Here is a 17,414-nt window from a genome sequence, read left to right as displayed (position 1 = left end):
GTGTGTGTGTGTGTGTGTGTGTGTGTGTGTGTGTGTGTGTGTGTGTGTGTTTGGTTGAAATGTTTTTAGACCTCTGTTAGGTCCATTTGAGTTATAATGTCTGTTAGTTCCATTATTACTTTTTTTAGTTTTTGTCTGGATGATCTATCCATTGGTGAGAGTGGAATGTTGAAGTCTCCCACTCTTAATGTGTAGGTCTCAATGTGTGATTTAAGCAGTAGTGTTTCTTTTGTAAAAGTGGATGCCCTTGCATTTGAGCATAGATATTAATAATTCAAATGTAATCATGGTGGATATTTCATTTGATGAGTATCAAGTGTCCTTCCCCTTCTCTTTTGATTAACTTTGGTTGGAAGTCTATTTTGTTAGATATTAGAATGGCTACACCAGCTTTTTTCTTTAGTTTATTTGCTTGGAAAAATCTTTCTCTAATCCTTTACTCTGAGGTAGTGTCTATCTTTGATGCTGAGATGTGTTTCTTGCACGCGGTAGAAGAATGGATTCCGTTTCACATCTATAAGGTTAGCTTGTGTTTTTTATTGTGCAGTTGAGTACATTGATATTGAGTGATATTAATGATGAATAATTGTTAATTCCTGTTATTTTTTTGTTGGTACTGGTAGTAGTGTGGATGTCCATATGCTTCTCTTCCTTTGGTTTTGCTGGCATGAAATTATTTATTTCCTGTGTTTTGATAGGTGTAGTTAAACTTCTTGGATTAGAGTTTTCCTTGTAGTACCCTCTGTAGAGCTGGATTTGTGGATTGATATTGTTTACATTTGACTTTGTCATGGAATATCATGTTTTTTCCATCTATGGTGATTGAAAGTTTTGCTGGATATAGTAGTCTGGGCTGGCATTTTTGGTCTCTTAGAGTCTGCAGGACATCTGTCCAGGCCCTTCTAGCTTATAGAGTCTCCATTGAGAAGTTGGTCTGTCTTTATATGCTTTCTTGCAGCTTTTAATTGTCTCTTTTTTTGTTCTGTATATTTAGTGTTTTGATTATTACTTGGGGGGGGACTTTCTTTTCTAGTCTAATCTATTTGGTGTTCTGTAAGCTTCTTATAATTTTATAGGCATTGCATTCTTTATGTTAGAAAATTCTTTATGATTTTGTTAGAAAATATATTCTTGGGCTTTGAACTGGAAATCTTTTCCTTCTTCTATTCCTATTATTCTTAAGTTCGGCCTTTTCATAGTATCCCAGATTTCCTAGATGTTTTGTGTCCAGAACTTTTTAGATTTAACATTTTTTGATGTGTCAGTTTCTTCTATTATATCTTCAATGCCTGAGAGTCTCTCTTCTTTCTCTTGTATTTTGTTGGTGATGTGCACATCTTTGGTTTCTGTTCACTTACCTAGATTTTTCTATCTCCAATATTTTTTTTTCAGTTTTTGTATTTTTTATTATTGCTTCTATTTATATTTTTCAGCTCTTAAATAGTTTTATTTATTTTCTTCACATGTTCATTTGTATATTTCTGGATTTTATTATGAAATTTATTTTTTCCTTTTTAAGTGCCTCTATCATCTTCAGAAGATTAGATGTAAAGTCATTTTCTTGTGCTCTGGCTGTATTGGAATATTCTGGGATTGCTGTAGTAGGATAGTTGGTCTTTGGTCATGCCATATTGCCCTAGCTGTTGTTGACTGTGTTCTTACACAGGCCTCTGGTCACCTGTGATAATTATAGATTTGGGCTAAGTATAGGTTTAGGTGCCATTTTCTGGGTTTATTTTTGTAGGATGAATGTTTTCTTCACTGGTTCTTGTTTCCTTTTTGTTCTTCTGGCCTGAGTGGCCTGTGGCTCTGGTGGCCAGCAAGTCCTCAGATCCAGGAAGATGTCTCCACTGGTGTTTTGGTGGTCTGTGTGACCTTTGGGGTACTGGGGTTTTGGGTTTGGTGTGACCTCTGGGATTCCTAGTACCAGAATGATCTCTGGGGTTCTGGATATGAGGGTGACCTCCAGTAGAGCTTCAGCCAGACTTGTGAGCCGGGTTATATAGACAGGGCACAGAGGTGCTGGTGGGGAAACTGGACAGGATCTGAGGAAGTCTTGGATGTCTGCATTTGGGCTTTTACCTGGGCTTCAGGACAACAGTGTGGCCTCCAATAAAGCAGTAGGCTTCTGGAGTTTTGGATGCCTAGGTGGCCTCTGTAGAGGAGTGATAAGGGAATTGTATTTGCTCTCACAACTTCTCTTTAAAATTGTAACAAAAGTCTACCATAGAGAAAAGTGGGAAAAAACCCTATCCACAGGAAATAAAATTGCTGTTTGCGTAAAGCAAGATGGTCATGCTGTAAGTTGCTTTGCAGGTAGAATACCCTCCCATATTTTCATTCTCCTCTTGTGACATGTCCTCCACAAAGCCACTCAAAATGGCTGAACCTTCTAAGGGTGCTCGGCATGCAAAGACACTGCAAGCTATATCCAGAAACTCTGTGACCCTCACTGAGATGGCATTAGGGACATTGGATGAAGGTGGAAAGCCCCACTGAGTCCACATCATACCATTTAGGCTTTGTTGAGTAGGCAGTTAGCTGCAGACTCTTACAACGAAAACATTGTCAAGAATTACCATTCTTTGGTAATAAAAATACAACTTTGACTTGATGCTTTTATTTATTTTTGTATTTTTACAGAACGTATGCCATCTTGCCTTTACCCGAGGAAATATCTCTCACTGCACCTCACTGAAAATACCACACAAATATCATGACCAGAATTTCGTGACAGGGCTGGGGAGGTGACTCAGGTAGTAGGGGCACATGCTGGGCAAACATACCCTAGGTTCAGATTGGCACTATTGACACTATTCACCTGAAAAGCCAGGCATGATCTCACATAAACTGTAGCCCCAGCGCTGTGCAAAGTGGGGACAGAAGAACCCCTGCATCTCCCTGGCCACTAGACTAGTGGCAAGTTCTGTGAGAGACCCTGTCTCGGGGCATCTTAGTCACTTTCTAACACTGTGAAGAGACACCATGACCTAGGCAACTTACAGGAAAAATAAACATTTACTTAGGAGCTTGGTTACAGTTTCAGAGGGTTAGTCCAATATCATCATGGTTGGGAGCATGGTAGCATGAAGGACGGTATAGGCTTGGAGCAATATCTGAGAGCAAAGATTTGATACAAAATATAGAGGGAGAGAGAGGGAAGGAAAGAAGGAGGAAGGGATGGAGAAAGAGAGAGAGAGAGAAAGAAAGAAAGAAAGAAAGAAAGAAAGAAAGAAAGATAGAAAGAAAGAAAGAGGGAGGGAGGGAGGAGGGAGAGAGATCTTGGCATGGGACTGAAACCTCAAAACCCACCCCTAGTCACATACTTCCTTCACAAGGCCACACTTCCTAATGCTTCCTAAACTGTCTACTACCTGGGAAGCCAACATTCAAATACATGAGCCTATGTGGGCTTTTTCACTCGAACCATAATAGGATGAAGCAAGGTTGTACATGGTAGGAGCACCCAGCATTCTCCTCTATGCTTCCTCCACGTGAACACCCATAGATGTACACACACACACACACACAGAAAGAGAGAGAGAGAGAGCTTATTGAGGTCATTGTGCATACAGTTTTTGGATACTGATAACAGTCCTGGAAGAGGAAGTATGTTTCCACCTGGGAGAGCTCCTTCCAGTGGGTGGTTCAACCTTGTAAGGTCACAGGGTACAGACCACACTGCTTACTAATTGACAACTTGAACATATTTTGCTTTCAACAAAAGACTTAAAGATTGCTACAAGCAAAGCCAGCCATATTCTTTATGTGAGAAGAGAATATTTTGAATAATATACTCATTGATTAAACAGTTTCTTTTCTTCTTGCCAGCATTTGGGCTTTGCCTGTTCTGACAAAACCCTCTAGATTCTATTTAATTTCCTGATCTTAAAATTGTGAGTTTGCTTTACTGATTTTTTTTCTTTGTTTGGCAACATCACCATTACCTCATTGGCTTTTAGTGAGCTCTCGGGGAAGATGTTATCTACTGAACATGCCGTTTCTTCTACCACCAGCCAAATGTGTGCTTATGAAGCCATAATTTTTGTTTCATTTTACTTACAATGACAGAAATTGTGGGAAATGCTGGGTTCACTTATACTCTTAAAAATCATGCTTCCTGCTTTCTTTAAGCAAAAACACACCAACTTTAGCATATCTACAGTAGATTCTGTGTAAGGATTTAGTCAAGGCCTTGAATTTACTATGTTAAAAATTCTATTTGTGAATTTGGAGGAGAGATGAGAAAGATAATAAGGGTAGTTTATTTTGGGTTTTTTTGTTTTGTTTTGTTTTGAATTTTAAGTGTCAGTGCTTTTTTTATGCTGTCACTAATATCCCTGCCATATCCAGGACAGTTTTCACCCAGAAGTGCAGCCACTATTGCTACAAGGGCTGTACATCTATGGTGAGCTGTCTTGTCCAAAGTTGGAGGAGACTTGAGTGTGATCACAAGGAGGCTTGGTGAAACCATTAGTCCCATGTCAGTGCTGCCGGTGGCGGGGGGATTCATGTGCTCACAGCCGCAGGGCCTGGCTGGTTCTGCCAGTGTGCTGTCTGCTCCTGACAGGTGTAAACTGTGCTGTGAAGCTTCCGTGGTTCTAACACCCTTCCTGTTGCAGTTGCTAGCCTTGCAGCTTAGCTTCGGGTAAATTGAGAACAGTGACTATGAGCACAGCTTCAGATGGGAAGGGTCTTCTCTTACTGGCTTTCTGGAAGCCACATGATCATCCTAAATTTTAGCTTCTTTTGCAAAAGGAAGATGAACGATGAAGGAGAAGCTCAGTGATACACAGGTGTGAGGGTGTGTTTGTGTGTGTATGTTGGGGTGGTAATGGTGGGGAACAGGAGAATTGCTGGAGCTTGATTGCCATCAGCCTAGCTCCAGGTTCAGTGAGAATCCTCCCATCTCAAGTGGTAAATAGATGCATATCACACACACACACACACACACACACACACACACACACACACGATGAGGATATTCTCAGAAATGGTCAAACAACAATTACATATGTGGTTGTAATGCTTCCACTGTGCCATGCCGTGGGAAGGAGGCAGAAAGTAATCAACAGGCATAGAAATAAGTGGCTGTGGGCTTATTCACCAAACTCAGTACTATGAGAAAAGCCAGACAAGGAACCTGGCTCAGAACTGTCATTGTAAGGAGGAGTATTTTGATGTTACACATGCAGCCAGCACAGGTCTTGCTGCCGGGGTCACAGCTGGCATAGACCTAAAGGAGAAAGCTATGTGGAGACCTGAGGAAGAGTTCCAGGTGTTGGCTGTCTCAGCCTCCAGATGTTGAAAGTACAGGCATGAGCCACCACAACCAAAACACCTTTACATTTTTACCACAGATGTTTAAATGTGAACTTCTCAAACAGTGCTCAAAACTTGTTGTCTCTATTTCCTTGGGGAAAAAATAAGTCCTTCTAAACTCCTCATAGGCAAATTTTACGTTAATTTGTTAATCTCTAAAGGAGCCAGTTCACACCCTCCTCATACTCTTACCTTCTTCTTAGACACCCCAGGTTGCTCTGTGCTCTTCTTATTTCCTTTACTATGTAAATTCTATTACTGTCCAGAATTTTCCTTCCAAAAAAGTGTTATGCAGACAGGGTAGTCGATGATTTAGGATTCTGGTTTGGATGCCTTCAAAATCAAATTCATAGGTTGATGAGACATTGTGTGAGAGCTTGATTCACTCATTCCTATCCCTTGGAGTTACAAGTAGAGTTTACCACTGCCAAGCTTCCTGCGAGTTCTCTCTTATTTGGGTTCAAAACTTCAAGCTTGTATATATAGTTTTAACATCTGTGAGCTAAACAAAATAACTATATATAGAAAGCAAACATCAATAGAACTGAATGGAAAAATAGAAAAATCCCAAATTTCATGCAAAGGCATCAATACCCCTGTCTTCAATAACCAGAAAAAACAAATGGACAGAAAATCAGTAAGCATATAGATTTCAGCAACACTATCAACAACGTTGACCTCATTGACATTGACTGAGGACTCAGTCCAACAACAACACTCAGTGTTGCAGTGTATTTTTGAAGTCTATAGAAAACGTCTAGCAAAATAGACTAAATTCTGGGCCATAAAGCACCTCAGTAATCAGTAAATTATTTGAGTCATACGTAGTGTATTAACTAATCAGTTAAATTTGAAATCAGCAAGATATTCAGAAATAACACAGAATACCTCAAACTGACCCACTTCTAAATAACCCAGAGATAAAAGGTCAGCATTGATAAGACCTGATAGGCTAGGGTCAGTGGACTAGGGAAGGAACATACGGGGAGAAGAGGGAGGGAGAGTGGGTGAGACTGGGAAGAGATGGGGAGGGGGCTTCAGAGGAGATACAAAGTGAATAAATTGTAATAAAAAAAGAAAGAAAATATCCAAGTTGCTTCAAATTTGAGCCAGAATTTGTGAGCAGGCACTAATTTTTATTTTATAAATTTGTCTAAAAGTGTTCAATACCAAACTATGATTCAGGCAAGATCAAAGCTGATCTAGAGTTTTAAGTCTTGAAGAGCAGGAAAATGACCATAGCCTGAAATAGGAGGATGTGTTCTGTTGTTGTTTTTGTTATCTGTCCTGCCATTTTATCTGTCAGTTTTCCTAATACTAGAAGTCTCAATATTTTTAGGACACCTCATTGTAGAGATTAATCTACTTTTCCCTCAGCCTGTTTGACAGGGAAATAGAGATGGGAAGTAAGTTGTGGCCATCAGTGTTGTAGATGAGAATGGTTGCTGGTTAATATACTAAAACTGGGGCTGGAGAGATGTCTTCCTAGTTAAGCCAAGTTCAGTTCCCAGAACCTATATTAGGTGACTCACAACTTCCTATAACTCTAAAACCAGAGAGATCCAATGGCTCCCGCCTCTGTGGTTATCTGTGCTCAGATGCCCAAAGGACGTTAATAACAGTCACACTTAATGGGACTATCTCATCATGGGAGATTTTTCTTAATTTAAACACCTACATGCTCAAAACAGATTTGGACCAACTACACAGTAAATGAAAGGGGTGATACTAAGCTGGGGTTATGAAGATTAAATTAGCTCCTGGCTCTTTTCTATTTTCAGGACTCACATGTCTATATTCTGATTTCTTTATATAGTTCTTAAATGCTTAATTCCCCATTTCCCTTTTAGTCATATACAACTGACTTCCAGGGCTCTATTTTCATTCACATCTAAATTTCCTTCCTGCTAAAGCTTTCCATGTTTTCTGCTGTGAGGGGCACAACCTGACCACCTTCTTGCCTGTTTAACATTTCAAGATTTTTTTTTTTTGCTCCTTCCTTCCCTGTCTTGTATCTAATGAGCAAATTATCTAAAAATAGATATGTTCCTCATCCTACAAAATATTGTATCTCCTGTAGATTGGAGGCCAGTGTGATTGTAAGAGACACGTGTCTGGCAGGCAGTGTCTTCGTTGCCAGGATGGATTCTATGACCTGCAGGCGCTGGACGCTGATGGCTGCCGTCCCTGTAGCTGCAATCCCTCTGGGACTGTGGATGGAGACATTACCTGTCACCAAAATTCAGGCCAGTGCCTGTGCAAAGCCAACGTTATTGGTACGTGTGATGCAGAAGTTTACAGTCAGTCTTTGTTTCTACCTGGGGAAAAAAAAAAGCCTCTATTTGATTTCTTAACTGAAGGGTAAAACAGTTTCTTGCTCAAGCCTTGGAGAAACAGTTCGGGTGAAATGAACTGTCTAAAAATGACTAAATTAATAATTCTATCAAGCTATAGTTTGAAGTTTAGTTTAATCAACCCTTTAGAAGTTTCTATATTTAGGAGATGCATTAGTTACATGGACTCAACTAATAAGTCATAGAAAAATATAATTTGCCTGCTGCATAGATGTTTCTTTTAGAAAATTAGCACTTTTTCAAAATGTTTTACACTTAATGAGTTCTAAGCAAATCATTTCCCTGCTAGTTTTAATAGACTAAAATAAATGGATTTTTTTGAAAACATTCTGTGCTAAAGGGTACTTTGTGATAAATCTTTCCATTTTTTCTATTATATTTCTTTGAACTGTCCCTATGAAATGCAAAGCAAGTCAACATCATTCCACACATCATGTTTATTGCTAGAGTTCCTTATAAAGGGTCACATAATTTTAATTTTGTAATTCTGTACCAAGCTGATTATAATAAACAGCTAGCTTTAGTGTTATTTATCATTTTTTTATACAAGACATGCTTTTTTGTTTGTTACTCCCACAGGTATTTTTCAGAAATTAGATTTGATTATAGCAATTTATTACACCCAGCGCTTTTGAGGGGAACCAGTGCCACATAAGGACAAAATTTATCAAGTGCTCAAAATGCACCGCGTACATAATGCACTTTGAAATTTTGATGTATGAGAATATTATGAGGGGAAAGTTTTCTGACGGGTGCACCCTGTGTTCTAACTGAGCATGGTCTGGTTTCTGTGGGAAGTTTTAAAAAGACCTTGGTATTTCTATTGTCATCCAAGACACCAAGTCCTGTGTGGTTTTACTGACACTGACCTGAACTTCAAAATAATAAAAATGCCTGGCAGTAATATCTGTACCACACATACACGCACACACACACACACCCCCCACACGTATGTATTTGCATGTAATTCTGAATGATATATTTTTGTGTGACATAAACCAATCTATTTTGTTCACTCATACACTTACAAAACTCCACAGCTCTGGGAAATAAACATTTTAATGAATTAAAAGATGATGGATGGGTCTGATGACATCACACATGCTTCCTCTGGTTTAAGGAAGGATGTACAAGGGCATCACATTGCTCTCACCTTTCTTCATGGCGAGAACACAAACACTAACTTTTGAAAACAAAGTCTGGCTGACTTGTGGAGGGCAGCTTGACTCTGTACGAGCGAGGAGTTGCTTGTAGAATTCCTTCCATATGGCTTTCTTTGTTCTTGGGTTTGAGACATGTTTTAAATTCAGAATATGGAAACACAAGTTAAATCCAGGCCTTTATAGAGCGTGTAGTAAGGGCGTCTCCAGTTCACTGTCATCCCATAGCTTGGAAAAAAATTAATTACCTAAGATTCATCACGATCTTTGCCATTTACTGTTGCCATTCACACATTTTATTGGTTACTACAAGTAGTGTTCTGCAGGAAAATATAAATATGTATTTTGGGAAGATTAAATCTTCACTTTAACAATATTATAAATAGTGATTTCTAGAGTAATCTCTGCAAGTGAAATACTTTTAATAAAAACACGAACTTGACATGAATATATATTTTCATAAAAAATTTAGCAACCATCCTTGTTGAAGATTACCTCGTTAATAGGAACAAACAAACCCCCTGAAAACACAAGGGTGTGTTGTATATGTTTCAGAAGGCAAACTGTTTGAGTTAACAAAACTGTTAAATCTTACTAATGATTCTATCACCAGTGAAATACATTACCACCAATAATTTTATTAAAGTAGGTCATTCATCTAGAATAAAAAGCGAGAAGAATGTGAATTAAATGCCAAGTGTGCTAACTCGCCTGCACTTGTTAGCTCTGAGTGTGATGCCCTGTAGGCCTCCCTGAGTATCGTTAGGAATAGATTACCTGTCAGGAATATGTATGGCATATTCAAATAAGCACTGTGCATATTTTTAAAACCGATCTGATATGAATCCATGTAGACCGATTTTAATAGTTCAAAATGAGTCATAATTCTTGTTAACAATACAGTTATTTTTAAAATTTGCAGCAATCGTGGTCCTTTTTTATTTTCCTTATTGAAATTAAATGATATGCCTTAGGTGAGCCATTCATCTCTGTTAAAGAACTTGCCTTCTGTTGGAGTGTGAATGAATTTTTTGCCCATATACACACACAATATGCATTTTCTTCCAGCTTAGGGCTGCAGTTCTCCATAGTAGTGCCTTAGTATGTATTCGCCTCCCGTTTTAGGACTATTTTTTATTACAATTATAATTTGAAATAGACGTCTCAACTGACTCGATGCCTGTTATCAGGTATTTACACTGTAAGGGAAGATATTTTCTCCTAACCATCACAGGTGCATTTTTTTAAAAATTATTTTTCTTGGCAATGTCTTTCTTGAGACAAACCCAAGTTGTCAGAAGTTTCAGTTTAGGTGACAAAACATTCTTTTTCATTTGTGAATGTGTTTATGTGCTCCTCTAAAAAGAAACAATAACGTAAGGATCTGAGATCATTTCGTGCTAGGACAGGTGTGTTTTGAATCACGTGATTTGACAAGCAATGCGAGTGCCTTATGAGGCAAGGCAAGCATAATTTATATTAATTGAAGATGATAAAATATAGGTGCATACAAAGAATTAGAATAAAAATTGTTCTGGATAAGTTGTATTTATGTCAATTATTCAATTTTCAACAGCTGAAAGTAAGCGTGCATGTTCCTGTCACAAAGATAGGAATGCTTTATTTTTCCTTCTCCCCCATTTTTAAAGGTATAGTAAACAAACACAAATTTGATATATTTATGGGATACAACATGGCATGTGGACAATTTGTGAAGGGATTGCTTGAGGCTAATTGGTGTATCTACTGTCCATATGCTTAACATATTTGTAGTGAAACATAAGATTTATTCCTTTCCCAGTTTTTAAGCATGTACTTTAACACAGTCTACCTTTGAAACTCCAGCCACCATGCTAGAGAATTGAGCTCCAGAATCTCTGTATTCTGTCTGTCTGGTACTTTGCACTCTGCTTGACCTTCTAGACACATTCTTTTCAGGCCATTTTGAGTTTTAGAAATGTAGCCTGAGTGGCCATGTGCGTTTTTATATTTCAAAATCTATTTTACTAAATAGTTTTGATATTTGTGAAAGTGGGGGGAGAGTCCCCATGCATACGGCAGAAGTCATATGTGTATTCTGCCTTTGTGTGTGTGTGTGTGATGCATCGATTAGCAATCAAATCCTGCAAAGCACACTGCTTACACCTCGCATATTAGAGCTAAATTAGTAATGCCACTGTGTTTTTACATAAACAGCCATCCCAGAGTGGTACCGTTTGTACTCTGGATCTGTGCGAAATGTTTCATCTTCACCCATCTTGAGTGGTGCCATCCCTCTCTCACCTTTTCAAAACGTGTTTTGTTTCCAGGCCTCAGATGCACTCGCTGCAACTTTGGATTTAAATTTCTCCAGAGTTCTAACGCTGTTGGCTGTGAGGCCTGCCAGTGTAACCTCCACGGCTCCGTCAACCAGAGCTGCAATCCGCTTTCGGGGCAGTGCGTGTGCAAGGAGGAAGCCAGAGGACTGAAGTGTGACACTTGCAGAGAAAACTTTTTCGGGTTGCCCTGGAGTACTTGTCAGGCCTGCAACTGCAGCGCGGCTGGCTCCCAGGCTGGGACCATCTGTGACAGGGACACCGGGCAGTGCGTGTGTAAGCCCAACGTGGGAGGCAGACAATGCAATCAGTGTTTGGAGGGGTTCTTCACCCTGCGTCAGGATGATTCCTTGCTCTGCGTGCCCTGCAACTGTGAGAAGACTGGGACAGTCAATGGCTCTCTCTTGTGTGACAAATCAACTGGGCAGTGTCCTTGCAAACTAGGAGTGACAAGTTTGCGCTGCAATCAGTGTGAGCCTCACAGCTTCAATCTGACCATGGGCCAGCTTCAAGGGTGCCAGGAGTGTGAGTGTGACCCCCTCGGGACATTACCTGGAAGCGTTTGTGACCCTGTCAGTGGCCAGTGTCTATGTCTACCTCATCGACAAGGAAGAAGGTGTGAGCAGTGTCAGCCAGGTAAGGGAGGCGCTGGGTCCTTTGTAGAGCAGTGACGGCAGGCAGCCCCTTTGCATCTGGTGGCAGCTTCTAAACAGTGTTCCTCGACATCATTGCTGCATCAGTGTCATCCAAACAGCTATTTGACCTGCCTAAGACTCCTTTGTCTGTGCATTCGCTGTTTGTGGGGAAGGGGGACACTAGATGAATCAGACCTACTTCCTGGGAGAGACATATTATCATTTCTTACCTTAAAGTGAGTGCATTTCAATCAATTAAAAGATATGTACTTGAGAAAAGGGATAATCATTTTATGTTCTAAAAAGAAGGGAGTTTGCCCTAATTAACTGTACCATATCAAATATCTAGATGATGGACCAAATTTCTCAGTGATGGCTGGTAGAGTATTATTAAGAAAAGGGATGTAACTTCTGGCATCATAAGAACACATTAGGAACTATTTTTAAATGTCATCATATAGTAAATTACATCATTTAAATGTCATCATGTAATATGATGGTTATATAAAATGTCATTATATAATAAAAGTCAGATGCTTAACTGATCTCGCTGTATAGAAACCCATCTTTTCAATTGTTTCCTGATGGAAGTAAAGACCCTTGCCTTTTTATAATTTTAATTGAAGTAATACTTTATAATAGACTGCTCATATTTTAAGTATCAGTAGTTAGAGTTCAGCTGGCACTATATTGATTTAGGAAAACGGCAGAAGTTGGGGAACATCTTTGGGGGCCTTTGACGCTGCAGCCATTGGTCCTTGGTTAGGTTGACAGGAACAGGCAGGAGTGTCCTCCCATTGATCTGTCCTCAGGTCCAGGAAGGTGACTGTAGGTGATTCCCAATATGGAAGTGCCGCCATTTCACCGCTGGGGACGTCTTGCCTAGCAATCAAAGAGAGATCGGGAATTCAGGCGGGGTTTGGGGACAACATAAGGTGAAGGAAGAGAGGGGGTGGAGACGATGCAAATTTAGTGTTCTTATTCCAGAATGACATTCAGAAAAATTGGGGGAGGGGCTCCGGGAGAGAAACAAAACTGATAGAGCTGCTTAAAGTGGGACCCTGTGATTATGAAAATCAGAAAAACACAAAATTATTAGAACAAAGCTACAATTAGGGGCTCCTGAAAGCTGGGCCTCGTGGAAAGAGATGGACTAGAATGAGACACCAAGAGAGGTTCAGATAAGCAAGTATAGTTTAGTTTTGATTGTACAAGTAGCTGCATAACTACCGGTTTGTCAAAACTCACTGGACTATATGGGTGAATGTAGACAATGTCACTTTAAGAAGCTAGGCTGCAGTCAAAATAAATAGCAACTCTCCCCTGCCCCCCAACTAGAACATCGATACTCTCATCTCCGCTCCCCTCCCAAAGGCAGCTCCGTGCTCCCCTCTTCTCCCCCACGGATGTTTGGCCATGTGTTCCTGCTCTTGCCTGTGATTCAGCTTGCGTGCAGATGGACTTACAGACCACCTCTTTAGAGGTCCAAGTGGGGAGAGGACATTCTAATTTGCTCCCTCTGGACAAGATGTCTACCCATGAGATAATTCAGCATGACCAGAGACGCCAGGGCACCCAAAATGATCCAAGAACCTTCTTGAACTTGGTGCCAGGAGCGAGGGTCCTGGCAAGTGAGAACGCTGAGGGAGCCAGGCTGACAGGGGACACAGTTGCTCCTTCTGTGGCTTTTCCCTTGAGCAGCCTCCCAGATTTGCTGTCTGTTGAGATTTTGCTTTCCGAAAGTGGTTTTGTGCTCTCTCCTTGAAAAATATTTCCTTTTAAACACTTGTCTAATCTGGATACAGTCTCCTGCCTGCATAGGGAATTAACATGATTCTGCATTCTGCTTTCTCAATGGCAAAAGGAATCCAACAGGTCTGACGCTATATGTTTTGACTAATTATCTTCTGGTAAAGTTGAATTGTTCATTCTGAGTTGTGCATACACTGAGTGTCACCTCTTTATAACAACTTTTCTAATTTTGGACGAAACTCTGAAGCAAAATCAGCTCCAATTGATGAAGGTTTGATGTACCAGTATCAGCCAGGTGTGTTGACATTCTTCACAAACCTGACTATGGTTCTCTGAGTGTTCTGTGCATTAAGTCAAATCAGACAAAGAGAAATGTAAGCAAAAGCTAAACAGATGAAAGATCAGGCTTTTCTTTCTCTAGGTGCTGTGGATACCTGCCTTGTCTGGGTCCTTTTTGAATAGAACGTCTCTGATCTTGAACTTCTCCTCATGGTCCTCACCGTGGTGACCCTGCTGTTTCCATCCTTCTCTGCTTGTCTCCCATTCTTCTCCGCCTCCCTGTTGTCTCCATAATGCCATGCTCCAAAGCTCCCCTATGGTCACATAACAACAGTAGCCTGACTTCTGCTGATGTGCTCTTTTCCGGCATCTCAGCCACTTAGAGTTCTGGTTTTAGTGTGGGTGTATGTGGGGTGGGGCTGGCCCCGAAGCTCCAAACTTATTCCTGTCTTTATGTCCCTACTGCTGAGGTTACAGGTGCATGCTATCATACATGGCTTTTTAACTGGCGTTTCTGTGAACCAAACTCAGGTCTTCACACTTGTGTGGTACCTCACTTGCTCCCAATTTCTGTTCATTCTTCTTTTTATTTCCATGGTCAGTCAGTATAATTTTTGCCGTTACTCAGACTGCTAATCCATTTTCTTTTAGAACTACATTGAAATAGAGTTGTATATTCAGCACGTGTAGAGCTTAGCTGGTTTCTTCCAATAAACTCTCCATCATCCAATTGGTGAACCAGAATTTTTTTTTCTTTTGAGACAAAGGTTTTATGCATAGCTTTGGCTGTCCTCGACTTGCTTTGCAGCCCAGGTTAGCCTTGAACTCAAACAGTTCCACCAGCCTCTGCCTTCTCCAGTGCTACCATTACAGGCGTGTGTCACCACTCTTAGCCCAGAAATATTTTATGAACACTAAGCATCAGTGTTTGAAAAGGTGACTTATTTCAGACATCTATAAATATGTAATTATAATGCAGTTTTGAAAGTGTGCTAACATTTATTCATGTGCTGTTTATTATTTTATTCTGGAGAGAAGTTCATGATCAAGAAATCATTATACACATCTCATTCCAAGTACTTTCATTGTACTACTTCTTTTTCTGAAAGTTGTATAGATTTATAGAGTTAGAGTCACTAAGAGGAGGAAGCATTACTTTGTGTTCATACACCACACTTTCTTTACCCAGCCGTAAGTTGATAGTAGAGAAAATGGATCCTGTCAGTTGAGACAACATGCATAGAACTGGAGGTCAGGTGTTAAGTGCAATGATCCAGGCTCATGTGGGATGTTGACAAGCTGGGATCACAGGCATTGGGTAAAGGATAGGTAATAGCCATTGGGAAGTGTGGGGAGGTGGGAAAGGTGGGTGATGGAACATTCTACAGAGTTCTGGCATGCGGCTGAAGAGTGGAGCGAGTACAATATGTACTGAATATTTCTAAAGGGCTAGGTGGAAACGTTGAATCTTTGTTTTTCACATTTTAATAAATATGTTTTTTTCTTTGAGAATTTCAATCAATATGTTTTGGTCATACTCTCTCCATCTCTTCCCCATAATTCCTCCTATATCTACCTCCATCTCTGTACTTCTCTAACTTCATGTCTTTTTTTGTTAACTTTAATAACTCATCCATTTCAATTTGTGTTGTTGATATTCTTCTTGGTGTGGGGGTCATCCAATCTAGTGTGGTTCCTACAGGAGCCAAATTATTAAAGAAAGCAGATGTCTGTCCTTCCAGAAGCCATCAGCTGTCCATAGATCCTCAGTTAAGGGTGAGAGTTCTTGAACCCCTTCTCATGCCATGTTGGAAATGATGATTGGCTTGACCTTGTGCAGGCAACCATAGCTGTTGTGAGCTCATGAATATAGCAGAGCTGTCCTCTCCAGAAAACACTACTTTGCTCCGGTCATCCCTGATATCTTACCTTTAAAGTCTCATTGAAAAATGTTAATTGTGAAAGGCATATATATATAAAATATTGTGTTAATTGATTTCATGATGCATGCTCTTTGTGTATCAGTTTTTAAAAAGGTTGAATTAAATTCAAAATAGAACTTGAAGCAAAATGGAGTAGGTGCAGTTAGTATTAAAATGAGAATGGTTGTGTTTTAAGACTGTCAGCCTGTCTGGACAGATGGCTCGGTGGTGAAGAGCCCTTTTAGTTCTTGCAGAGGGTACAGGTTCAATTCCCAGGACTCACATGGTGGCTCAGAACCATCTGTAGTTCTAGTATCAAGGGATCTGACACCCTCTTCTGGCCTCTATTGGCAGAAACATGTATGTGGCACTCAGACAGACAAGCAGACAAAGCTTCCACACTCATATAATGAATAAATTAATTCAATATTACAAAAGAATGTCACCACTATATAATGATAATTTAGTGGGAAGCATAGTAGCTAGAAAGCAAGAGGAGGACACGATTTGGAGACCCATATTTTGTACCCACTGACTTGTTAGTAACCACAATGTGACTTCTACAATAGGCAACTGTATTTCCTTCTAGTCGTCCATTTCAAGGACCTGGAAGGCGGTGCTAGTTCTAAGTGAGAATGTTAATGGTGCTCATTGGTACTTCCTTTCACTCACAATCTGTTGGTTGGGACTGCTTTGCCCGTCTACAAAGAGCTAGCTGAGAGAGAGACTTTCAAAGAGGACCTATGTACATATCTCTGCTTGTATTAAACAGATGAGCCCCTGTTATACAAAATGGGAAAGAGACTGACACAGATAATTAGCAAATAACCAACTTGGTTGTTAGGCCATCTGCTGACTCTTAAGGAAATCCCTCCAGCAACAATGAGTTTTCCACTTTTTTTTTCGCCCTAATATTAGTAAAATTTGAAATAATTACCCAAAGATGACAAAGGCCAGTGGAGCACTGAGGGGTTACATAAACAAAATCTTTCCTTGGTTCCCCGCCCCCGCCCCAGTGCTCTGCTACACAGACTCATGTCCATCGTGCTCACCCACTTCCTAAAACAAGGTCTCCTCATCAGTCCTCTGGAGCTGCTGGCCTGGGGTTATCAACACTAGCGTGGGGCTGCAATGCTCTAAGCACTGCAGTTACTCTTGTTGATAAACCCTCCTCTACTGAGAAGGCTTTTTTATGCTCACACTGCAGAGATCTTACACTAATCAAAGACAATTTTATTTGCACCACCAAGTTGGCTTTTCACCGAGGGTAAGTTGACGAGGAAGGTGGAAAGAAGGTGCATCACAAATGCACACATAGCGTCCACGTTACAGCAATGGTCTGCAGAGCTTCATGGCTGCTCCATTCTCCAGTTCTGTATTCCGGAAACCATGGTCGTTACCAAGGAAAGCATACATATTCCTATCCTTCCTCGGTGTCAGCAATCGATCTGAGTGTTTAAAAGTCTTGGAATGGCAAACTGCATGACCATTTGTACTAAGCATGTGACATGCTCTGATGGGTGATCTCAGGAAAGGCAGAAACTGCCTCATGGAGAGGAGCAGCAGAATGAGTTTTTCATTTTCCCTTAGTTGTTCCTTTCTATTTCCAGTTTTTCTAATTTAAGATTACAAGTGCCCGAGTCAAAGAACAGCCAATCAGCTGCTCTGGTTATTG

General features: G+C 40.3%; 1 protein-coding gene across 1 annotated transcript in view; it reads left to right on the top strand.

The window, feature by feature from the left end:
- The window catches only part of Ush2a (usherin), a 665,632-nt gene that overhangs the window by 126,209 nt on the left and 522,009 nt on the right, over positions 1 to 17,414 (top strand). The window contains exons 11-12 of the mRNA XM_055609194.1: positions 7,403 to 7,598; positions 11,146 to 11,787. Coding sequence (XP_055465169.1) covers positions 7,403 to 7,598; positions 11,146 to 11,787 — 838 coding nt within the window. The remainder of the gene's footprint in view (positions 1 to 7,402; positions 7,599 to 11,145; positions 11,788 to 17,414) is intronic.

The sequence above is a fragment of the Psammomys obesus genome, unplaced genomic scaffold, assembly GCF_907164565.1.
Source record: "Psammomys obesus unplaced genomic scaffold, mPsaObe1.curated_primary_1811, whole genome shotgun sequence".
Classification (NCBI taxonomy): Eukaryota; Metazoa; Chordata; class Mammalia; order Rodentia; family Muridae; genus Psammomys; species Psammomys obesus.
The sequence above is the reverse complement of the archived record's forward strand: the minus strand, read 5'-3'. Positions and strand labels throughout refer to the sequence as shown.